This window comes from Mauremys reevesii, linkage group 3, assembly GCF_016161935.1.
Source record: "Mauremys reevesii isolate NIE-2019 linkage group 3, ASM1616193v1, whole genome shotgun sequence".
Taxonomy (NCBI): domain Eukaryota; kingdom Metazoa; phylum Chordata; order Testudines; family Geoemydidae; genus Mauremys; species Mauremys reevesii.
Window position 1 is genome coordinate 61,082,697 of NC_052625.1, and position 26,534 is coordinate 61,109,230.

General features: G+C 40.1%; 1 protein-coding gene across 4 annotated transcripts in view; it reads left to right on the forward strand.

Annotated features, from left to right (window-relative positions):
- The window catches only part of KIF6 (kinesin family member 6), a 269,446-nt gene that overhangs the window by 104,226 nt on the left and 138,686 nt on the right, over window positions 1-26,534 (forward strand). For all 4 annotated transcript variants that reach the window (XM_039528268.1, XM_039528269.1, XM_039528270.1 and 1 more), the window contains 3 exons: window positions 14,922-15,027; window positions 15,947-16,088; window positions 19,021-19,233. In XM_039528268.1, coding sequence (XP_039384202.1) covers window positions 14,922-15,027; window positions 15,947-16,088; window positions 19,021-19,233 — 461 coding nt within the window. The remainder of the gene's footprint in view (window positions 1-14,921; window positions 15,028-15,946; window positions 16,089-19,020; window positions 19,234-26,534) is intronic.

The window sequence follows — 26,534 nt, forward strand, 5'->3', positions numbered from 1 at the left end:
TTTATGGTGAACTGACTGTTTAAAGAGTGTTGGAACGCATGTTAGTGAAGAAAGTGTTACTACTGTGTTTTCACTGAAATGCTGACATTTCTGAAATGACTGTTTTCAAAGCTGCTTCAAACAATATGTGAGCTTGGTACAAAATGGACTAAAGAACTGTTTTTAATCATGTAACTTATTTCTCATATGATCAGCAGGGCAAAAACCTGAGTTCTGCTTAATTTCTGTAGATTAAAGATATGCTTGGTTTTATTTTAAAAGTGTAAGCAATAAAAGAGTAGTTCGTTTTTCAGATATGGACATCTAAGAAGAATGGAGAAATTCAGATGCTTAAATTAGAATTTACACATCAAGGTGCCTGTTGGATTGTCCAGTTGTGGGATTTGGGCATCTATTATTTCTTTTAAATGATGGTTCTACTCTGAACAGCAATTGTGTAAGAAAATGCCATTTTTACTTATCAGTTCTACTCACTGGGTTTATGGGTCAAATCTGTTGCTTCAGTGACTATGATTTTTACTCCTGTTAGCTCTCTAGAATCAGGGAGTATGTCTACACTTGAAATGCTGCATCACTGCAGCTGTGCTGCTGTAGTGCTTTAGTGTAGACACCTACTACAGCAATGGAAGGGGTTCTTCTATCGCTGTAGTAAATCCACCTCCCTGGGACACAGCAGTTAAGTCAATGGAATTCTTTCATCGACCTAACTCGGTCTACACCAGTCAACCTACAACATTTATGATAATCAACTTAGTGCCACAAACAAGATATAGGGGCTATACCAGTATTCTCCTTTTTCTTCTCAAAACTGTCCATCTCCTTCTTGAACTGATATTGCACATTCCAATATTCCAGTTTTGGACCAACTCTATGGCCCTTTGAATAATTTTTCTAAAATTGTATTTTTGGCTTACTAGTTGCAAGATATTATGACTATTTTTATTGTAAGGAGACTTTACTGTATTGGCAGCATTATTTAAATCTTATTCACAAATGTCAGTCTAATCAGTTTTTTGCAGCATGACTAGGATCAAGAGAAACCAGAAAATTGCAAGGATTTAGAATCTTCTGCTAGAAGTCTTGTAGGCTTTACTTCTTTCTGTAGAATCTAAGGCCTGGTCTACACTAGAAGGGCGGGGGGGAATCGATCTAAGTTCATATAGCTGAAGTCGACATACTTAGACCTACTCACCGCAGTGTCTTCACTGTGGTGAGTCAACTGCTGCCGCGCCCCCATCGACTCTGCCCGCTGGATTGATCGCTGCCCACCGAACCAGCGGGTAGTGTAGACATACCCTAAGACTGAAATAGTCACACTTGTATACTTTAAAGAAAGCTCCAAAGATGTGACCTGGAGTAAAATTTTCAAAAGCACCAAGTCTCATTTTCAAAAGTGACTTAGGCATTTAAGAGCCAGATTTTTAAAGGTATTTAGGCATTTCTGAAACAGTGTTGCAAAGCCTAACTGATTTAGGAGCCTAAATCACATTTTCATAAGGGATTTAGGTGCATAAGTGCAACATCCTGTTGACAGTTGATGGGATTTAGACACTTAAGTGCTTAAATCACTTTTGAAAATGATGTTAAAGCTCCTAAATCAGTTAGGTATTGCAACACTGAGCAAAGCAATGCCAAATACCTTTTAAAATCTGGGCCTAATTTTCACTGACTTTCATTGTAGTTTTATTGACTTAGACTCCTAAGTCATTTAAGGACTTCTGAAAATGTATCTCTTATTTGCAGAAGTGCTGAGCACCCATAACTCCCACTGAAATCATGGGAAATACAGGTGCTCAGCCCCTCTCAAAATCAGAGCACACATTTATAGAGCCCTGTGCAGATACACAAATGTGTATCTGCATCCAATCTGCTATCCGCAAAAATTATCCGTGGATTTGCTGAGCTCTACATTGGGGGCTGGGCTGAGGCTCGGAGGCATTCCGCCCCGCTTCCCCCCCTCCCCCCCCCCGCATGGTTGGGGAGAGCCAGGGGCAGCTGTGGGGAACCCGCATGGAGTTGTGGACACCCCACTTGTCCTCGGTAAGGCAAGGAGCCTGGGGAGCGGGGACGCAGCCAGCGGCTGCTCTCAGCCCTCTCCCCATCCTCCCTTGCACCGTGGGCAGGTGGAAGGTCCGCCGCTGGCCTGGCAAGAGGAGGGAGACCTGTGCAGCTATTTGGGGGCTGCTTGGGCCCCCCGCCCGAGGCAGATGGAGGGTCCACCGCGGCTCTGCACAGCTGCCCACCCGGCTCTTATCGTGGCCAGGCTGCGGCTCCAAGCCACCCCCCTCCCCGGCCAGAGCCAGGTGGGGGAGAGCCGCACTGTCAGCTCCTCCTCCCACCCAGTGTCCCTGCCCTCCGCTGCCAAATATCCCAGACCCCCACTCAGTGTCCCTTCCCCCCAGCCTCCCCATCAAATGTCCCAGTCTCCTCACTCAGTGTCCCTATTCCCCAGTACCCCCGCCTAGTGTCTCTGCCCACCAGCCCTTCCTCCCAGGAAAGGTGGAGGGACTCAGGCTCCCCACAGCTGCTAGCATGGCTCCCCCAACCCAGCTCCAGTGAGGGGGGAGTGGCTCAGAGCCGCAGCCCGGCCATGGTAAGAGCCAGGCAGACAGCTGTGGAGAGCTGCGGTGGACCCTCCACCTGCCCCGGGCGTGGGGCCCAAGCAGCCCCTGACGCAGTGTCCCTGACCCTCAGGTCCCCTGCCCAGGGTAGGTGAAGGGTCTGTGTCATGGTTCCTCACAGCTGCCTGCTTGGCTCTTATTGTCAGAGTCCTGCGAGGATACAAAATTTGTATACGCATCCGCGCTGCTATCTGCAGAAATGGTCCACGGATATAAAGTGGATATCCACAGATTTGCAGGGCTCTACATATTTAGGTTCCTAAATAAGCATTTTGGTTCCTAATTTTAGACATCCAAGTTTCAAAACTTTGGTTTAAGTTTCTAGTCTAGTAAAGTGCCACACTTCCCCCATTCATCTTAATTGGATGTTAATTCTAAAGCCTAATTATAGTTGCTTAAGAGTCACATTGTTAGCTTTGGAACTGCTGATTAAGGCCAATAGGAGTTTGCCATTCTGCTCAAAATGATTAGCATACTAAAAATATCCAGCTAATACCCTTGTCTATTGTGACTGGACTCATCAGTCACAGTTTCCTTCATTTGGAATTAACTTACTTTGGGAACAACACCACAGGCAGTGAATATGAAAATAATCAAATATTATTTCAATTTGGAAAATTTGGAGGCATTTGTTGCTTTACTTAAAAATTAAGACAGTAGCAATTGGCCTGAACCTGAAAGGACTGAGCCTCTTCAACTCCATTTGGCTTCACTGAAAGTTGAAGGGGCTCCGCACTTCAAAGGATCAGACCCAATGTTTGTAGCATTGCTAGCTTAAAAATGTTGGAGCTTCTGGATGCAAATTGAGGATTTTCTGTGCTCTCTAGAAAACCTAACTAGTCTACCTTTTAAAGAATATAAAGTCACAAGACCTTTAACAGAGCTTGAATATTTCTTTCTAATGTGTTAACATTGTATTGTAGCAAGACTTTGTGCTGTGTATCCATTTACCCGATAAACATAGAAGGGTGAAATCCTGACCCCATTAAAGCCACTGGAGTTTTATCATTGACTTCAATGCGGCCAGGATTTCACCCACATTACTCTTTTTAAATCTAGCAATGACTGTGTTAGCGTAATGCAGTAATTGAATGAAACATGATAATTCACCAGCTCACGTCTCACTCATTTTCACTTTACAAGCAATTGGACCTCAGCAACAATTTATGATAGATAGTTTACCAATGCTGGGTTTGTTTGTTTTGTCCATGTCAGAGCCAAGTATTTCTATGAAAACATTAAAACTGATACTGGAATGGGGTCTACAGCTTTTATTGATTATATTTTATTTTTTTATTGAAGCATTTGAGAACTCAGGACATAATACAGTTATCTAAGGTGGCTAAAAAAAGCATGTGTCAGTATATGCAGTAATTAGCATCTACAGTTTTCCATTACAGTAAGGGCCAAATCCTGGTTACCTAAAAAGGAATCATGTACTTGGCTCAGTAAGCCAAGCAATATTTGAACCAGGAAGCTATTTTTACATTAGCCTCTTTTAGGAAATGTCTTATTCTTATTATTGTTTGTTTAAGAGGTAGTATGACTGTAGTACCTAGGCACCCCAATCATAGACCAGGACCCCGACTGAGCTAGGCACTGTACAAATACAGAACAAAAAAGACAGCCTCTACCCCGAAGAGCTTTCAAACTGAGTGTAAGAGAAGAGACAATAAATGCATCCAGACGGATAGGAATGTACAAGGAAACAGTGAGACAATATTGTCTACATTGACAAGACAGACACATGGTAGTGGGACGGATAGAACACACAAGCAGGGTGAACAATGTGATGGTGAAAAATGTCATGTTCCATGATTTATTTATTTGCTTGGTATTCGGTGGGTTAATTTAGGAGAGGATCAGCTAAATGGAAAGGGAATGGAAGGGCAGGGGGGTGAAGGGAACAGGTCAGGGGAGGAGAGGGTAAAAGGGGCAAGTATGCTGTGAAGCTGTGGTGAAGAGACTCTGAGGGGGTTCGAGGAGAAAGGGGATGGTTGGTACATACAAAGAATCAGCACAAGGCAGAGGCAGTCAGAACGGTCTATGCTTTTGACTGGAATGTCCAAAGGTCTCTGCCTTGGCTGGTTCTGTTCCTCTCAGCTGGGGTTTCTGGCTGGCTGCTTTCTGAAGTCCTCCCCCAAGATCACATTGGTGGGGGAAGGGAAGGCACTGTCTGGATCCTAGTGCCCCCAGAATGGGGCAGTTTCCCCTGCACAGTTCTGGGTCAGAAGGTTTTAGCAGCAGGGGTGGCCCCAGCTAGGCCCCATTTTATTCTGTCTCCCAGTGCAAAAGTCCCTACTTAGGCTGCTTCACCACTGTTGCAGCTCCAGTGGTGGTAGCAAGGTGAGAATGCCAGTGTATACAGCACATTGGCATTTTTACCACCGTGTGGTCTAACTCTTCTCAGAACAAATCTGGACGACACAGAACTGCTGCCATTTACACTAGTGCTTCGCGCTAGTGCAAAGTTGGAAGACTCCCTCCCAAAAATAGTCAAGTGTAGATGACCCCTAAATGCTTTTAGACTACAAGGTAAAAAATATCTTTTGCAAAAAAACATGCTGAGACATTTCATCTGAAACCAGAGCACACTAAAGGTTATGAATAACAATATAAACTCTTATACATAGAGCCTGATCCAGCTCCCATTAAAGTCAATGCAAGACTCACGTGGACTAAAATGGGTTTAAATCAGGCTCACACCTTGTTAATCTCCATTGTATTGTTTAATATTAAGAATAGACTGCGTTGCATGAGTGCCTTTTGTTCTGCAGCTTAGTCATAAAGGGATCTTTTGGTATAGATAGTGGCATTTTGCAGCTCTTTCCAGCGTAAGCTGACTTGTATCCTATACATTTTATCTCCTTTGTTGTAATGTTAGCAAGAATGCCTGGAAGTATTTTCCATTTTCTCACTAGTCTTTCATAAGAACATCAGTTAATTAGCTGGTTAGAGACCCTGGGGGTTTTATTCTCCTATTGATGCATAGAGAACTTACATGGATAGCTCCTATTAGCTATGATGGCAGTTACGTTTCAGTCTCTCATGTACCAATGGATAAATAGATCCCTAGCTTTTAGTGAATGTGTTTAGTGTTTAGTTCAATCACAAACTAAATTGCATGGTCAGACTTGAATTCTTGGTTCCTTTATGCATTAGGATCATTATAACAGTTAAAACATTTTTCAAAAAGAATTCTCTGCCATAGTGGACTAGAAGGGCATGGTATGAGTTAACAATAGCGGGCCAGAGACCCTACTGAAAAGTTTATAGTGAACAAACTGAATTTCTGCCTACTCCGCTTAGCAGATTTTGTGAAAATAACCCATCTAATGACCTCAAAAATGTTTCAGTAGCTTCTTTTGTTTAGAGCCTATTTTTCATAGTCTTGGATTTCAGGTTCACATGTCATAGAATCCACAGCTGACACTAAATTGTGAATTCATTGTTCTTTAACCAAACTCCACTTTTATATGTGATATACGGTACCAGTGGTCTGTGGTTAAAAGGCGAGAGCTCCCACAAATGAATCATCGCACACAAGGCAAGGGCAAAACAAGGGCTTCCAAAATCCCTAGAAGTCTTGAATTCTTGCCCCTGTGTTTTGAGACCCTGCATGCTACATATTATTGAAAGCTCTAAACTTTAAAAAATCATGTAAAAACTGGCTGATGGTGCTTTCTCTGATGTATTTCAGCTGTGTTATTTGCATCCTGGTTCATAAAAACATGCCTGACTGGTTCAGAACTGGAAATGCATATTGAATGTTGTTTAAAGAGGTAAACGTCAGTTGTTAAAGAGGATAACACTGCAGTATAGTGCATATAGTATAACACTGCTGATCGTCTTTCAGTTGGACTATCGTAGAATCTGCCTCCCATCTGAGGTAATATGAATAGGCAGCTTTTGTGGTTTTGTGTGTGATATGACTAAGGTGTTGATAGGCAGGCTTAATGAAGGAAGAACTCATGAGAACATGGACGGTGGTAGAACAGAGGTAAAGCTGATATTGTAAAACTGTCTGTGACTGCTGGGTGCTTAGAAATGTCTGCATTACAACATAAGAGCATTATAAAGAAGAGGGTAATAAAAGACCAAAGAGTTACTTAATACTTGTAAAAAGTATGGGATATTAGGAATGGCATAAGATGGGGGGAAAGGCAAAAGAAAAACAAGACAAGGGGGAAAAGGTGAAGTCATTAGAAAGGACTTTCTGTTTCTGTCAAAACTTTCACTTTAGTGTTGTCACTCTAGTTATCATGAGAAACAATTCAAGTCCTTTGAAATCAAACTGAAAAGAAGAAAAGAGGAAAAAAAGACTGTGTCCCTGTGATGTTCCTTTATGACATATAAAGACAGTCTCATAACATATTTTGTTGTTTTTTTCTTCACACACAAAAATCCAAAATGAACTTTCAGCTTTATTTGTACATTCTGAATATCAGATCCAATCTTCTTTATATTTTTATTTATGATTTATTTTAGTGTGAGGACAAGGCCTTTTGGAAGACCAGATATTCTTGATACTAAACTCAAAAAACAAACCCAGATATAAAAACCAACCCAGAACCTCTTTATACACCAGGCAGGAGGAATATTTTGTTTATTTTTTGTTTTGCCTATAAGTTCACCTTATAGACAAGCTGTTGTCTCAGTAAAGTATAACCTACTTTTTGTTGTTGCTGCTGCTGTTGTTTTTTGCCGTGTTAAACACTTAATGCCACATTCCTGTGCTTCATTCCATGTATGCTATCTTGTAACTGGACCAACTTTAAATGAATTTTATAAATTGGCCCTAAACTTAATCACTGCTGAGTGTTTAGAAAGTGATGATTGGGAAGAGTGGGGGGATTCTTACTCACGTGAGTTCTCTGTTCACTTTTCTTGGATGATCATTAAGCGAGAAAAACTCTTGTTTACTGCTGTTTTTCATAAAGAAAAAGGCCTTTGTGTGCTACTATTTTTTCTTCCTCCTCCAGGGAGCTTCTATTGGGGAAAACTATTCTTCCTGAGGCAGCAGGGTTCTGGCAACTGACTTCAGCACACTCTAGCTTCCAACACTGTGAGCCAGGCCTGCTGCAGTTAGGACAGAACCCAAAAGTCCTGAGGGGAAGAGTGCCGTGATTTGGAAATCTCCTTTTGGAGCTGGCCACAGCTACTAGGTTAGCAGTAACTGGTCGAGCTTTAATAGTTGACAATCCCTTTACTCAACAACAAATGGGAAAAAAATACGTAAGGGGCACTTCTGGATTTACAGGTGGCTTCACTATAATGTGTCTGCATGGATACCCCTGAAGACCACTTAGAAGCTACAGCTAATGAAGAATGTGGCAGCCTACTTGCTTATTGTATTAACTATAGGGAATCTATTACCTACATTTTAAAGATTGCACTAGCTCCCTGTTCGTTTCCTGGTGCAATTCAGTGTGTGTTGATATTGACCTTTAAAACTTAAGAGCTTGTAAGAGAGTGGAACTGAAATAATAATATTTGTATTATCATAAGGCCTAGAAGCTCCAATCACGGACCAGGTCCCTTTTTATTCTGGAGGCTGTTGGAAGAGCCCCAAAGAGCTTACAATATGACTATAATACAAGAGACAACTGAGAGATACAGACAAAGAGACGGGGGAAGTACAAGGGAAAAAATAGGACAGTATTGGTCAGCATGACAGGTAGTGGTCTCAGCACACCAGTAGCCTAGCCATTTTCAAGTTTTTTATAGGCCTCATGGCAAAGGAGAGTCCTAAGGAGGGTTTTGAAGGAGGATATTGAGTAAGATTGGCTGATATTTACAGGGAGCTTCTCCCAGGTGTGAGGGGCAGCATGGGAGAAAGCACATAGGTGTGTGTTTGAAAATTTAACAAGTGGGCAATAGAGACTGGCATCATGGGTCAGTCACAGCCAGGAGTTGACCTTTCAGTACTGAATGAGAGATGATAGGTAGGGGGAGGATAGGCCATGAAAGGCCTTGAAAGTAAAGACCTGTAGCTTACGTTTGATACGATAGAGAAAGGGGAGCCAGTGGAGGGATGCAGAGAGTGCCGACATGGTCAAAGTGACAGGCCAGGAATATAATCTTAGCTGCAGCATTCTCAGTGAATATCAGCAAGGCAAGACTGTGTTTGTGAAGACCAGAGAAAAGAATCTTACATAATAAATAACTAAATCGATTGTAACTCACGCTTTTAAGTTTTTTTCAGTGCAAATCTGGGTGGACACTATTATTTCAGAATAAGATTGCCCCATTCCAACAAAACTTATCAGTAAGAAAGATGACCAAATTATATAAAAATAGGACACTTATTTCAGAATATGAGTGTTCTAAGTGTCCTGTTTTGATATAACTTGGTCACTTTTTTTTACTGACAAGTCATGTTGGAATAGGGCACTTTGATTCTGAAATAAGTGTTGACACACCAACTTGGATCAAAATAACTAAGGGTGGGAAGTACAACTAATCTAGGTATTTTGATTCCATTTACTGTGTAGACAAGCCCTGATACAAGTTGAGTCACAGTTACCTGAGAGTGTCTTTCCTTATCCTTGCTTTGCCATGGGAATTGAGAGCAGCTGATGTACTTGAGCATCCTAAATTTGAACACCAGGCAGGCTATGGGCAAGGCATTTTCAGTGGAGGATTCTCCACTTTGGAATTGACTTCCCCTCTTAATATGAGCACTCCTCAATTCCTTGGCTTTCAGGGGACAGTAGAGAGCCTATCTCTGACCTCAGACTTTTGCCTGAATGGGGATCAGAGTAAGAACTTAGTATTGTTGTAATTATTTTATTATTGTATTAGTCTTTTGGGGTTGATTCTCTTTAATTTTAGTTAATGCAGATCAATTGATTAGGTACTTTTTTTTATCATTGATGGAAAAGTGCCCAGAAATTTGTGATTGGCTCATTTTAAAAAAATAATAAAGAAAGAAAATATGGAAAAAAAGCAGGCGTTTCTGCCAAATCAGTCTCTTAGAAAGATAGGAAACATTAAAGTCCTGTACTCCTCAATGGTATCTTGATAAATGCAAGTCAAGTATAGAAGAAAAATCTCATTCTGGATGACTCCTGTGCAGAAGAAGTCAGCAACAATGTTATTCCTGAAAAAAAATAATGTTCTGACAGTGCTAGCAGTACCTTTTGCCTGATTTGATCAGTTTTATGTCATATATTTAAAAGCACAACCTCTTCCCCGGAGTATTGATGAATTGACCAGAAGAGAGATTGCACAAAGACTAAAGGAGCTGTTGGAGGGGACACAGCAGTGGATCAGATGTTGTAAAACAGAACAGCTCAGTTTCAAAATGTACTTTTTATTTAAAATGTGTTACATGCCAAGCAACCTCACTCCGCCTTCAAATATAGTCTCAAAACTCTCTTCCTTTGTCTAGCTTTTCACCACTAATCCTTATTCTGACACTTTCTGTTGTCTGGGGCAGTTTGCAGACGCTACCCTGACCTGAGCAAACAAGAAGTTAATAATAATTAGGCTCACTCAGGTGCTCCACAGAGGGACTGTAAAAGTTAGCTGCTCCAGGAACAAGAGGACAGAGACTGCCTAGGAGAAGGCTGGTCTCTGAGCCCAGGGCTGAATTAGAAACCCTGAGCTGAGAAACTTTGTTCTCTGTTATATTCTGATGTTTTGTTAACTATAATTAACTGACTGAGATCACTTTTCCCTTAGAAAAGGGACAGGGGTGGCTTTCCTTTTGCTTTCTGTGCTAATTCAGCTCAGTCACCTACCTTATGTGTCAGTGGCCAGCTAGGCTGGATTTGCTGGGGGTTTTCCTGCTTGGATGCTAGGGGATCCTTTCCCTCCTGACACACCATGGCCCAGCTTTGTGTTGGACTGAGCCATTTTATCTATCTGTCTGTCATACTCATAGGGCCTCCATTACCATAATATCGGGAGGCCTCCGAATTTTTTCATGTAGTGATCCTTCACAATTCTGTGAACTAGGATGATGCTATTATGCCCATTTTAGCCCTGGGGAATGGCGGCACAGTGGTTAAGTGAGTTGCTCAAGGTTACACAAAGTCTATAGCTAATTCTCAGGCTAGCTCCCTAGCCACTGGACCATCCTTCCTCACTGTCTGCCTTTGGTCACTCTTCTAGCCCTAAGGAGCCTTCTTTATGATCAGAGGGCAGCTAGTACCAGCCCCCTGTCAAGAATGAGCTTTGGAGGACCAAAAAGCAATACCCGCTCTCCTGCTGCAGCAAGGTTTTCCCCTCACACCCATCTACCTCTGTGCTAGGGGAGTAAGTGGTGTTTTGCATGGAGATAACATATGGGTGTGTAACTGTCACTTGTATGTTATGTTAACTAAACATTGCATTTTCATTTCTGCTTGGGTCAAGCCAGAATCATGTTCACAAGTTCCATGTTGCATCATAGCTTTGTGGACAGGCCATCTTTGGAGGAGGATAAAATTATTCAGCTGTTGGGACTAGGCCATAGGGAGGGTGTATAGCTCCTAAAATTGTAGGCTTTGGTATGTAGCTGGGGCTGAGAGATGCTCTAGCAGAGATATATCCAGGCCTAGGGTGGGCAAGAGAATATCTTTGACTGGGTGGCCAGATAAGTCGTGGCTCATGGTTGAATTGAGCAGCTACCGCTGCTCTTTGTTGCAAAAACCATATTCATTCCCTTCATTCATTTATTTACATTTTTATTGTTTATTAAATAAAGTTGAAGTCTTTGTGCCATAACTTATCCACCTCTTCTGAGCCATCAGTTTGGGGATCCCCTTGACAAGAGTTACCTTCCTGCTCTTACCTGACAATTTAAACACATACATGTATATCTTTTTAAACAAAAGAAATTTAATGTACAAAAGTTTGTTGGTCTAAGGTCAGTATCCCACTCTCTCTTCTTATTTACTCTTGTCTCTTCTCTTCCCTCCTGTTGTCCTGTGCTCTGTTGTCATTATTTGTGTTATCTTTCTCATTTAAACTGTGAGTGCTTTGGGGAGGAGGAATAGCTTTGTTGTCTCCTGTAAAGCCTTAAATCATGGCATGATATAACTAGTATTAGAATGTTTAAATTATTTCCATGGTCCCTTCATTGATAAATCCTTCTGAAAATTTAGCTCAGTGGACTTAAGATATGTTCGGCAGGAAGAGAAACCTCAGACTGCATCTGCATCGCATCATCAATTTATTTTTACCTTTGTTTAATAATTTAATCCACTGGCAGAACTCCCAGTATGTTCTGATTTCAATCCTTTTTGTCATCTGGCTATATGTTTACCTAAGAAGGTTGGTCTCTCCTGTTAAAAGGTGTCTGTGCTGTGTGCACAGAAATTAATATTCATGATGCTGTTTGTCTTTAAGAGTCAGAATATAAATCTGAAAGCTTGTTTTAGTTCTTGTGCTTAATTGTGAGTTTTGAGGGCCTTTTCCATTCCTTTTCCCTATTGGCAAAAAATTTCCATTTCAGTTTTGGTTCAGGAAATTCTTCCTCTTTGGCATAAAGGTCTATATTAAAACACACTGAAGAAGTACTGTTCTTTAGAAGTGGCAAAAAGGCTTAGTTGGTTAACCACTTCTAATCTAGGTTCTGCTACAGCAAAGTTGAATCAGTCCATCTGGCACTAAAATCCACTTTGGCTCCAGTCAATGTGTGGTCTTCAAGCCACAAAAAGTGAATTGAGCAGTTGCGGTTTTTCAAAATGCTGGAAATCTCAAGTGGGTGACAGGTAATGGAGGAGGGAGAAAATACCAACTCACATTCATATTTACTACTCACCTAATTTGTAAATAGAAAACTAAATTAGACAGAACAGTCACTTGGGACACATTCATGCTCTCTCTTCTCCCTTGCCTTACTGTTCTCTTTTCTCCTAAAATACTCTTAGTAACTCCTGCAATGTTAACTTCATGATCTTGTTGCAAGCTTCTAGCTGACAAACTTTTTGGATTGATTCCCATAGCCTAAGTCTCTGCCAACTGAGGCAATCAGGGTATAGCTGAAATGCCTATTCTTTTATTTACAGTTCAAGGTTAATGCCATGTTGTAGTAGCGTAAAATGACCTCACATTGAGGATCTGACCCTAGTGCTTAAAATTAGGAGAAAATAATTTTAGAATTTTTCTCTTATTAAATGTGGTTAATGTAGTGCTCAGTATACTGCCAGACTTAGTGCTAGATACTGAATGCCTTTGTTTATCCATAGACTAGTATAGCAGTGGCAGTTGCAATACAGACTTCTCCACGTTTTCCAATCATGACACACAGAGGCCACTTGTAGATGTGAGGGGATAGTTCCCATGCCCATTTATTCCTTGGCCTATCTGCTGAAATTACCAGTAAGGTTCCCACTTGTGGGATTGGATGCTTATTCATAGAGACCGATAAATGTAGCAATAATTAATATTCTGGTCTTTATTACCCAATAATCTCTGCTCTGCTTCAGCTTGAGAAACAAGTACCTGTAATTCTGGGGACACTTTGTTTCTAACTAATTTAAATAGAGTTTTTAAATGGCTCTATCCTTTAAGCCCTTTGCACATACAATTCACCCTGACTTCAGTGGGTGCTCTATGAACTTTCAGGATCCTGCCCACATTTTGGTTTAATGGGATCTAAGAGTGTGCCTTACTGTGTCTCAGCATGTATTTGTTATCAATAAACTGTTCTTTTTCAGGGCACAAATTCTAATTCCAGTAACATGGTTGCTTAATTTTATGGATGAGCAGAGGAATTAGAAAAATTTCAAACATGCATGAATGTAGAAGAGAAAGTAGCTCTTGCCTGCAGTTTTGAGGCTCTGTTGGATATGGTAATTTGGTAAGGGTTGAGAATTAAGCTAACAAGAGAACTCTTCTTGAATTTGTAGAGGTCCATTTGCCAAGCATTTGGTGTCGGTGTCCATGTATATAATGAATGATATACACTAAATATTTTGCCCATATATTCTCCTTTGAGAATGTAAACAGGAAAGAAAAAGCTAGCTGAAACTGACCAGGCTCATGTAAGTGTTGGGAGCTGTGGCTTTAGAGCATGTTGCCCTATTTCTGCAGACCCCATAAAAACCCTTCTGCTCCCTCCGCAGGTTTGAGGCTTTGCTACTATTGAGGAGTCAGGAAGAGGTGGAGCTAGGTGACAGTAACTGTCTGTGGTATCTTCCTCAACTCTCACACTCTCCCCACACCCTGCAAACATTCAGGCATTTACTGCTGAAGCTAATGCTGAACCTGTTCTTGAATGTGTTTTGAACCCCCTTTCCTCAGAGGGGGCTCTCGATCAGCCACCAGCAGGAAACCATGGCTGCTCTAAAGCTGTGCTCCTGTATGGAGAGAGAGATTCTAGGGCAGTAGTCCAGGCAGAAGCACTGGGTGTCCAGGCTAAGATTCTCGTGCTCTTCAGTCTTCTGAAGATTCCACACAGAAATCCTGTCTACCTAGGGACACACACAGAAATCAGGCACTGCCTGATCTATAGGAGTGGGGAGAGGTTTTAAAGCTTATCTGCTGATGCATGGATATTATAGAAATTCCAAGACTTGTAATTCACAGAGTTTCATGGTCCATATGCTGGTTTTCCCTGCCATAGCTTATAATTTGTCTCTAAAAGAGCAATGACATGTTTCTGTGTATCAGATGATTTTCTTAATGGTCCTGGTCCTGCAGTCCTTATGTAGGCAACACGCACACTGACTTCAGTGAGTATTTTTCTTGCCTAAAGACTGCAGGCTCAGCCCCCTATCAATAAATGAATAAAATGTTTAATACATTTCAGCAATAGGAAGAGAAACAATGGGTCTTTGGGGTATATAGAGAAACTGAGATCCGAAAAATGACATTGCCCTACATGATGGTGGGGGCTGAGAATTTAATGAATGCAACCTAAATTATTAAGTTTCATATACTTCCTAGCAAAAATACAGGCACAAAGCATCCAAAGCACAAGTCTTAGAATTATGTCTTATGAGAGAGCATAGGGAAACTGATTATGGGAAATTTAAATTATGAGAGAAATCAGGAAAATAGAAGATTACTTTTAAACGTTTTAGTCCCAAAACTATTTATTAGCATACATAAATCATTATCTGAATCATTTGTGATCCCTCTCATGTTAAGCTCAGAGTCTAGCACCAAAAAAAAAGAAGTTGATTGCTTGTGATTTCAAGTAGACTAATAGAATGGACCCCCAAACCAAGATTCTACTGGGAAAAGCAGTAAACTTGCAACTCTGAAACACATTCCTAGCTTGAGTCAATGTTGCCTGTTCTTATAAAAAAATTTAAGTTCCCTCAAAGATTATATTTGTTATTTTTGCCTATTATGTGCTTTCAGGCTGGATGAGATTATTAAAACATTTCTGGAAGATCCTGATCCTGAGAGCACGCTGGATGTTGGAGCTGATATGCGCAAGATCAAGCACTGCTTCAATTACATTAAGGTATATTCTGTACACATACAATGAAGTGCAGAGAGCCCTAAGAAAGAACAGGAAATATTAGAGGACACAGGGGAGAGAGAGCTGAAAAGCAACCATGAAGCTATGGAGAATAAGGGAGTGTATGCAGGGCCTCAGCAGGTCTGAGAAATGCTTGAAGAACTGGAATGGATTGGAATAATAAACGGAAAATACGCAGCAAGAATCTGAAGGAGCTAAAAGGAAAGACCAAAGGGTATTAGAGGTGGAGGGAGTGATAGAGAGGACTGGGATTTACAGGAATTGCTGTGCTGAAGTAATCTGTAAATGGATAGAGAGTATATCCTGGTGTATATGCAGCTAAAAAGGAGCTTTACGTTAGACTAGTTACTCCCAGGGAGATATCAGAAAAGGAGGTTTGTGTCACTGAACCAGCTGCATCAACTGTGCTGGTTATATGCTATCCTGGGATATACTGCACACAAGATATATACAGGGTGAGGAGTAGCAAGGGAAGAAATTGAACATGGGGTATATTTTTTGTTTTTGTTTATGCTCTGCAATAAAAGCTTCCGCAATTTTCTAATATAGTAAAGTATAAAACACTGTCCTTGAATTTGATTTCTAGATGAGGAGGAATTAGTACCCAGTTGATGTTGCTTTTTTCCTTTTTACAGTGGGAGTTCTTTTCCAGTGAGAGATGTGTAAGGCTTAGATATTTTTATTGAGGAAAATTGCTCAGTGGAAATTAGGAAATATCTCATAGCTAACTCAGTACTTATTGCTTTGCAGTCTACCAGTGGTGGGATTTTGCTTTTCAGAAATCCTGAAGATGCTCTCAAAATCAGCTAGCATAGGTAAACAGTCACACAGACATAGGGGAAATGAATGGGATGAGGATAGAGTGACAAGAACCCAGAACTATTTTTATTTTATTTCATAGCAACTGATAAATCGTACAAACATTCCTGACAGAAGTCTGCTCTCCCCAGACATCACTGGAGATGAGGATACTAATACCCCAGAGAAAAAAGAGGAGTTAAAGAAGTTGAGAGACCTTCTGCACCAAAGAGATAATGAAATCAGTATCCTTTGTGAAACAGGATTTATTTGGCTTTAAACTAATCTGGCTGCAATCTGAGGTGTGGGTATATATGAAATGGGAGATGGTGATCTGTAAAGAATTTCTTCCCTTTCAGATTGATGTATCAATCCACATTCATAATCTAAGAGTCTCCTACCACTCTTTATCAGAATCCCATTGTTGCACTTGGTCCTTGTTTCTGTTATGAACTGAACCAAAATCCTGTATCCATATACCCTGGGGTTTGGGGAAATTCTGATCCAGATCCAAAAGTTGTGGTTCAGGCTCATGTCTAGTAAACTCTCTTCCAGTCTAGCAAAGAAAACTGTGATGCTATATAAAGAACAATTTATTACCTTACAAAGAATAGAATTTCCTGTATTGTTATTTTTAGCCAAATGAAATGCTGCTTCAGGGACTACTGGACTCTCTTCTTTTAGATTAAATGTAAAATGTGTGCTTTTTACATCCAACTTTAACATTTAAATTAAAGCTGAGCCTTTATATTGTGTATGTATAACAAAAATTAAACTACTCATATGTGCTGTGTCCACTTTACTGCCTCATGGGAAACATATGAGTAGCTGTAGCTTAGCAAGATGAAGAAAGGGCAGTTATTTTTAGCTGGCTGATAAAACTGCAGGCAGACCACAGCGTCACCATGTCCCTGAGTTTGTGGCTGATCTGTGGACAAAACTTGAACAATGGCAGAAAATTGACAAATAGCTTTCAAGTTTATAGCAAGCATAGATTCTTTAACATTATTAAAAACAAGATTAACTGCATTCTTTGTGGTATATCAAGTGTGAATGGGTTGTACTTCAGACTGGTAGCTTGCTATACCCTGATGAAATCAAATGGTAGGGAAGCCTTTTAGTCTGCTGCCTCCTTCACAAGAGCCAAAATGTTTATTTTGAAAGAAACACTGTCTAGTTAATTTGGCTATAAAATTGACTTATAACACCTTTTAAAAGTTTCTTATTTTAGCTCAACCTCTGGATCCCTCAGAAGAGAGTCTTCTTGAAATAAATCATTAAATTGATAAAATATTTGTAATAAAACAACAAAATACACAATTAATAGAGTCAGATGCACTCGCAGAGGCGGTCAAAAAAGCAAACAGGATGTTAGGAATCATTAAAAAGGGGACAGAGAATAAGACTGAGAATATATTATTGTCCTTATATAAATCCATGGTACGCCCACATCTCGAATACTATGTACAGATGTGGTCTCCTCACCTCAAAAAAGATATTCTAGCACTAGAAAAGGTTCAGAAAAGGGCAACTAAAATGATTAGAGGTTTGGAGAGGGTCCCATACGAGGAAAGATTAAAGAGGCTAGGACTCTTCAGCTTGGAAAAGAGGAGACTAAGGGGGGATATGATAGAGGTATATAAAATCATGAGTGATGTTGAGAAAGTGGATAAGGAAAAGTTATTTACTTATTCCCATAATACAAGAACTAGGGGTCACCAAATGAAATTAATAGGCAGCAGGTTTAAAACAAATAAAAGGAAGTTCTTCTTCACGCAGCGCACAGTCAACTTGTGGAACTCCTTACCTGAGGAGGTTGTGAAGGCTAGGACTATAACAATGTTTAAAAGGGAACTGGATAAATTCATGGTGGCTAAGTCCATAAATGGCTATTAGCCAGGATGGGTAAGAATGGTGTCCCTAGCCTCTGTTTGTCAGAGGATGGAGATGGATGGCAGGAGAGAGATCATTTGATCATTGCTTGTTAGATTCTCTCCCTCTGGGGCACTTGGCATTGGCCACTGTCGGTAGACAGATACTGGGCTAGATGGACCTTTGGTCTGACCCGGTACGGCCGTTCTTATGTTCTTATGTGTATGTGGCTTTGTTTATGAAAGTACAAGGAAGGCATTCATTGCATCCATCAATTTTAATTAGAGCTGTATACGGGGTATTGAAATATTAAAAGTTAAAATCAGAACTAGCATGCAAGGAACTGTAAGTGGATTTTGAAGACTAAATAATTTTACAATTTACTTTTAAAAATTAACATCATGATTGGTGCAACAAAACTACTGAGGACTTGGAGGCTCTCCTGCCATAAACTGTAAGAGATCCTTTTTGTCTTTATGCACACTATAAGAGCTACGATAAGAACCAATTTGTAAGACAAATAATTTTTGCCACCTAATCAACTTGATAATTCTAATTCCTCACACCTTGCCGAGATTTTTTCCATGTATTTATCAGATAAATTAGACACAAAATAAAAAACATATAGAAAATATTTCATCATCTTTATAGGGATTCATGTTACCTCTTTGTGTTTGCTAAATGTGTAGTGAATTCCATCAGAAAACTCCTGCATTCCTTCATTTAAAGTGTTTTTATGTCAAAGGTCTTTCTAAAGAATATGTATGTAATTGGCAGGAATTTCTTTAAAACCCTGTTTTGTGTTTTTATAATCCTTTCTATTGTGGTGTGCTTGACAGTCTTCCTATAAAGTTTAAGATTTGTGGCTTATATGATTTAAATTTGACTGGGGAAATTTGCAGGGTCTAATTGATGTTGCAATGTTACCCAACTTAATAAATGGAATGTCACCCATTTTGAAAGAGTAACTAGAACTTAATATTTCTATTTTTGTACAGAACCTTACAGTATTTATTGCTTTTATCCAAACGTGGATTGGCCATAGCCATTTATACCACTCACTAATGTCATCTTACTAGTGCTCAGGACAAATTGAACTGGTTATTTGGAAAGATAAGTGTGAATGCATAGACATAACATATGGGCCTAACCTTGCAATCCATATTCACATGAATAGGCCTTCCATATGTGACTAGTTCAATTCAGTTCTACAAGACTACACGTATGAGCAAGTGGCCTACAGAGAGAGTGGATTATTATTTATGGAAAGGAGATCCTAGCTAATTTCCTTAAAATGTTCTTCAGATATTCTAGTAAGTATGTTAAAGAAAGAAAAAAAGAAAGCACAGGATGCCCTCTTTCAGCTCAGCGCTGGGTCTAGAGGTCTTGCAGTCTCGGAAAGTTCCCTTTCTATAAGCTTAGAAGAAGGTCAGAGGCCATCTGCCTGTGTTAATGTGAAAGATACACAAGATTTCAGCTCCTCAGTACAAAGATCTGCTTTTCTTCCCAGGAAAACAGGTTAGTGAAATGAATTATATGTGCAAGTATCCAGTTCTCACATTGTGACTTTAAATGTATCATTCTTAGGTGTGGACTAGGAGAGGGGAGTTTTACTTTCAGCATCAGCATTCTTGTGCTCATTTGCTTTTGTCCTTCACTTCACAAATATAATTAGCTTGATTTCAGGCCACCTCAATGCACAGGTAACTTAATATGCGAATAGGACTCAAATGTTGGAAACGTAAATGAATGTTGAGGACTTCATTTGTAATATAATCCAGGAGATGACATCCTTCCCATCGAAGCTCAAACTACTGATTTAACTAAAACAGGATAAACAGTTAATATTGGAAGAAGGTTCATTCAGATATGATTAATGGCAAGGGCCAGAAAGTAGGTTTCAAATTCTCTCTCATTTTGTCCTTCAAAATAGAAAAGTAATCCTCTCTTCAGGTGAAAAGAAGGTTGATTAGATCTGTCTCCAGCTATATAGCACCACACAAGATTCAGTGTTTAACCTTTAAAAGTAAATCTCTTCAGTGTTCCACATTATATAGAACATGCATGGTTTTATTTGACATTTTTAATGAACCATTGTAATGATTTTTATCATTACAGTGTTAATGGAATCAAACTTGGACCTCTGTTTAGCAAGTTAATTCAGCAGGGAACTAACTTGAAGTATGTGAGTAGTTCCACTGAAGTCTTAACAACCTTGCTGAACTGGGACATTGGTTTGTAAGAACAAAACCAGAATGCTTATATTTTCATATGTTGGAACTTTCTATGAAAAAGCTTTTAAATCATCATGGGGAAGGAGGAGTGTTTAAGAATGCAGTTCTTGCCAAAGGAGATTAGGAAATGGCTGAATTCACAAATACTGTATTTGGTTAACATAGGCTGTACACTAAATATAATTTACGCATGTGATAGATAATGTCATTTTCAGGAGAAGGGCAGTTTCTGTCCATCTGCACTTATATAGAGTTCAAACCCTTCTTAGTGAAGCTAATTCAATTATTTCCATACTTTCTTCTGGTGAGGAAGTTTTCCTAAGGAGTCTTTATAAGCTCACATCTTAATGTGTTTCCCTTGGATATAATCACACCAAAGGCAATTACTTTTTAAAACAAAATATTGTTTTACTGGAGCTAGAAGGATGATATTTAGTTAGGGTATGTGCCTGTCATGATGGACTAATGTCTTGGGTTTTTTTAATTAAGAAAAATAAATAAAATTGTTGACTCACTTTTTGTGAGTGTCATGGAAGAATGAGTCTTAAGGGAGCAAATGCCTGAGGAGAGGGTAGTGGTTTGGCATAGGGGCTTTGGTACAAGAATATAATTGCACCATCTAAACACTTTTTTCTCCTCCCACAAATGTTTTGAGCCTGGTTCTTTCTTTCCACTCTTCCTCAGACCAAAGAGAAACAGCAATCTGGATGTAAAGCATTTTTTTTTAAATTACAATATTACTATTTTAATAGTGGTTAGAGTATTGGAGGAACAATTGGAAAAGCAAAAGTTTAAATTTCAGTGTTCCTTTAAGTTTATAAACTACTTTAGAACCAGCAAAATAATGTCAATAATATTTCATGCAACAAAATGGTCAGTGTGAGTTTAGAAAATATTACTATTTTATCCCAGCATTGCATGCTGCTATAAGTTACCAAAAGGAGAGAAAATATCTCCAATGTTTGCATAGGATGATGAGTATTTTATCCTTCTTTCACCTAGAAACTAGTCACCATATTACTTGGGATTTTAAAAAGCTCTTTTTCTGGTTAACATATCTTCTTTCAACCTATTCCTGTTGAAAAAGCAAAATGAAATGGAATTCATGGCTCACTAGAGAATTTGCGTAGTGCCTAGGCTCTTTAAAACATTCGACCAAGCCAGAGAAAGGTTAGGGATTTTTTTGTTTTGTTTTTTGGCTAAACGTCTGTTTTTGTTTTATTGAAATAATGAGAAAGCCTGCATGTTCGATTCTAATGCTGAAAGGGGCCATATTGTTCTCTTTAACATAGCAATGGTCTTAGTGTTTTTATGTTTCTTGAGTGTGTGTTCCAAATAGTCACCTGGAACTATTCAGCTTTCCAGAAGTCCCCAGATGACTCACTGCATCCTTTAACTGTTTGAGATTCTAACAAAACCAAACCATCCTCTGAAGTGATGTCAAAGCAGTTTTTAAAAGTACATTATGAGCTGAAACTGCGTCAGAGTTGGAAGCTTTCATAAAAATACCCACGCCATTGTGATGCTTGTTGTGTAAATGATAATTAATGGTTCCTCTAAAGTCGCTTCACTTTGGAAATTAACTGAGGGATTAATGCTGCAACCATTTTTATAGTAGTATGAAGAAATGTGTGTAAGGATAATTTGTGGAGGAAGATTAATAAAGAATTATAGGAATAAAGTTAGGTCCAGGGGATTCCTTTACTGGTGTTTAGGCTGTGATCTAAGCAAAATACTTAATCTACTATCTCAAAATGCTGAAAACTGCAAGTATCATGTGAATATGGTGTATCTGGACTCCATCATGTGTTAAGAAACAATGGTCATATTGTATCCTGCTGTTACAGTTGTTACACTGCTGTTATGGTTCTATCAGCACTTTCATTTTAAACTTTAAGGTTTCTACTAGCAACAAAAATAATTATTTGGCATAGAAAAATGTATGTCTCAGAAGGGATGGGGTTGTATTATAATGTACCTCATGGCTGATTTCAATAATTGTATTTAAGACATGATCTAAAAAGTTTAATCATGTGTGATCAGAAAAGGAGAATCTTTTAATATAACATTAGTATTAATAATATTTGAATACACAGTATAGTAATTCTGATTTAAAGACCAGCTTTTTAAAGTTAGGTGTGCATAACTGCATGCATACATTTATCTCCTGCATGCACCCAATTTATTCAGATTTCCAGTCTGCACTCAGTACAGGAATTTGTGTATACACATGGTGAACTAGGTTTCTAAATACAGCATTGGGTATTTTTGCATATGCGGTGAAATTTGAGTACAATGCAAGTACCTAAATTTGTAAAACTGGCCCTCAATTACCTTAATTAATATAGTGACTGAGTGATTAAAATCTTTAATTTTATTTTAATAGAATTTATGTTAATAGTTTGAATAGTTTGAATCAGCTGTAATATAATGGCACTCTTGTGATTTATGGTGTCATCAAAACTTTGATGGAATTATTTCCTTGTGACCTTCACTAATCTACTTTACAGTATGAAGCACTTAAAGATGTTCTGCCATTTAGGCCAGTGGTTCTCAAAGCCGGTCTGCCAGACATTAAAATGGATCAGCCTAAGAAACCAAACCAGTTCCAGGGCACTAGTAATCTTTTAATGCAACATTAAAAGATTAGGCAGGTTCAGTTCATGTGGTCTAAATCAGTGGTTCTCAAAGCCAGTTCGCCACTTGTTCAGGGAAAGCCCCTGCCAGGCTGGGCTGGTTTGTTTACCTGCTAGATCCGCAGGTTCGGCCGATTGCGGCTCCCACTGGCCACGGTTCACCGCTCCAGGCCACTGGGGGCTGTGGGAAGGGCGGCCAGCACATCCCTCGGCCTGCGCTGCTTCCCACAGCCCCCATTGGCCTGGAGTGGCAAACCGCGGCCAGTGGGAGCAGCAATTGGCCAATCCTGCGGACGTGGCAGGTAAACAAACCGGCCTGGCAGGGGCTTTCCCTGAACAAGTGGCGGACTGGCTTTGAGAACCACTGATTTAGACCACATGAACTGAACCTGCCTAATCTTTTAATGTTGCATTAAAAGATTACTAGTGCCCTGGAACTGGTTTGGTTTCTTAGGCTGATCCATTTCAATGTCTGGTCTTTAAAGGTTAATGGGAAAAAATCTTTTGTAAATTTAATAAGACAAGTTTCATTAGTTTGCTTCATTAGCTATTTTTGTTTTGTATTGTAATGAACTGACTAATGATCAGGTGAGCCACTACCCTCTCCTAGTTGGTGTCAGAAGTGCTAAACAGTTCCGTAGGTCCTTGTAATGGGGCACTCACCTCTGGAGCGCCTCCAAGTGACAGGGTCAAGTATTGTAGTCCTTTTTTCACCTCTGGTGTCCCCTGCCGGCTGACTTGGCAAGTCTTCCAAGGCTGGCCATCTGACTGAGTCACAAAGAACAACTGAACCCCTTGCAGGGTATTAAAGAGTCCAACAAATAAGAAGTCTGTTTCCTCTCCGTAGAGTCTTCAGCCCCAGCTTTGGTCCCTTTAAATTCAGGCCTTTGTTCTGACTTCCAAATAAGGCCTGCCCCCTTCTTGTGGTTATACCACTTTACCCGTAGCCAGAAGGGGAACCTAGGCCCACCCACTAGTCTGGGTTCCAATCTAGGGACTCTAGACACAGCAGCGACATACTTGTTACTGCAGACTTTGCTGCTTCCTGAGGCAGGATGTACTTGGACCCTGGGTTGTCCTAAGTAGCCTCAAAGACCAGATATACCCAGTCACTGTCCTATACTAATATCAGCCAAAAGAGATTCTCATTTAACTCAAGTGGTGGGGACCTGTGTTGAGATTTTCAAAGCCAACTGGGGGACTTAGCCACATAACTCCCAATAATTTCAATGAGAATTATGTGGCTAACCCCCAACTTGTTTTGGAAGGTATCAACCATGGGCTTTTGAAGCAGGCAGATCTAGTTCAATCTCCCATGCTTCTGGGAAGTTCCATGTAGTTATAGTTCATATCACAGTGTCAATCATGAAGTCTTAGAAAGCCACAGTGCTTAAATATGAATGTAGAAGCCTAAATGTAGGCACCCATTTCTGAAAATCTTGACCATCTTGCTGTGGGGACTGGGGAGAGAGAGAGAGATTGTGGGGAATGTTGTGCTCTATATTTTAGTTTGCACTCTCCCTAAAGTGGTCAGACTTTCTCTCACATGTCCTGCCCAGATAGTAATGTTGGCAGCGTTTGGACTTCTACTCTCCTGCTATGTACAACAGTTATGATAATAATATCTTATAGTGGTTTTGTTTTAAGAAGTTTGTGTGTAAATATTGTGCTTCAGAAATGTGCCAGATTGACAGCTCTCAGGAGTTAACAGGGACAGCATGGTTTGTCTATACTGTCTATACTGCCTTGCCAATATGCCTCAACCCTGACTTGGAGGGTCCACTGAACACAAGAGTATTCCTGAGTATCCATGCTGTTTCATTCCTTGACCTCTCTACTGAGAATGCCAATGTTGTTTTCTTAAGTGAATTATCATAGTAGTTTGCTTTTACTTTCTTTTGTGTGGATTCTGAAGGGTCTCTTTCTAAGGAACTTCAGTATTTGGCTCTGTATTATACTTATATTAAAGGGGACTAAGGAGAATAGCCTGTGTATGGTATGTTTTTTTCAAATCAGACCATAGAGATTTCACTGTTGGATTACAGCTTAGGTCAGGAAAAGTGGTTTAGCAAAATTCCCCCATATACCACTTTGAAAATGTGCCCAAAGGTTTCATAAGTGGGTGCTGATCAGGATCTGTCTGTGTGGTTGTATACAGTGCACATAAAACCAGCAGGTCTTATATATATATATAGTTCTGTTATAAGATAAGCCTTCTAATGCTAAAATTAAATAAAATTGTACTAGACTGCCGAGAGATTTTTGTTACAGCTTTTTTTTTGTTCTTTAAGATTATTTAAGATACAATTTGAGATTTAAGAAGAAAATAAAAAACAAATGGATAACAGATGCTGATCCAAAGCTTGGTGGAAAGAAAACAGCTATTTAAGAATAAGCAGTGGTAGTTTCCAGTGAGGGCCAGAGAGGGCTGTCTAGAAGAAAAGGTTCCCTAGGGTCATAAGCAGCACAGAGAAAGCCGGCACCAGGACAAGTAATCCCTGCCAGAGAATATGAGAACAATAAGACTACAAATTACAGTATGGTTGGGTGGATGTCACATGAGCAGAAAGAATGTACCCACATTTATAAGTCAGCCCACCTTCTTCAGAGGGAAGTTATTTGAATTAATTAATGTTTATGAAGTGTTTTGAGATCCTTGGCTGCAAAGATCTATAAAAGTTCAAATTAGGAGTAGTAGTATATTACTTTATTATTCAAGTGTAATAATGCAAAGAGATGTTTGTGCATTCCATGGCAGTAATAAACACCCAATTCCATCTGCTAGTAGCTAGGAGATGGCTCCCTTTCCTGTTGGACTCAGACCTGGACACAGTGATCCTGCCTTATTTTTACCCTCCGGGCTTGATTATTCCAACTCATTATGTCTAGGAATGAAGCAACTCACCCTGAAAAAGCTCCAGTGGGTATAGAACATAGTAGCCAACCTGCTTAGCAAAACAGGTGGCCATGAGTACACCAGCCTAGTACTTTGCTCCCCTCCAAATATATAGTCTAATTTAAGCTCTCTGTCCTGCAATCAGAGCCCTGGATGGGATTGGTCCTACCTATCAAGGAGATTGCCTCTCTCCCCATGAGCATGTCTTCCATGTCTAGTTGGCAGCCAGTATCAAGCAGAGTGCCCCAAGGGTCGGTCCTGGGGCTGGTTTTGTTCAATATCTTCATTAATGATCTGGTGGACTGCACTCTCAGCATGTTGGCAGATGATACTAAACTGGGAGGAGGAGTAGATACGCTGGAGGGTAGGGATAGGATACAGAGGGACCTAGACAAATTAGAGGACTGGGCCAAAAGAAACCTGATGAGGTTCAACAAGGACAAGTCCAGAGGAATGCACTTAGGACAGAAGAATCCCATGCACTGCTACAGACAAGGGACCAAATGGCTAGGCAGCAGTTCTGCAGAAAAGGACCTAGGGGTTACAGTGCATGAGAAGTTGGATATGAATCAACAGTGTGCCCTTGTTGCCAAGAAGGCTAACGGCATTTTGGGCTGTATAAGTATGGGCATTGCCAGCAGATCGAGGGACATGATCATTCCCCACTATTCGGCATTGAGGCCTCATCTGGAGTACTGTTTCCAGTTTTGGGCCTCATACTACAAGAAGGATGTGGAAAAATTGGAAAGAGTCCAGCAGAGTACAAACAAAAATGATTAGAGGGCTGGAGCACATGACTTATGAGGAGAGGCTGAGGGAACTGGGATTGTTTAGTCTGCAGAAGAGAAGAATGAGGGGGGATTTGATTGCTGCTTTCAACTACCTGAAAGGGGGTTCCAAAGAGGATGGATCTAGACTGTTCTCAGTGGTACCAGATGACAGAACAAGGAGTAATGGTCCAAAGTTGCAGTGTGGGAGGTTTAGGTTGGATATTAGGAAAAACTTTTTTACTAGGAGGGTGGTGAAGCACTGGAATGGGTTACCTAGGGAGGT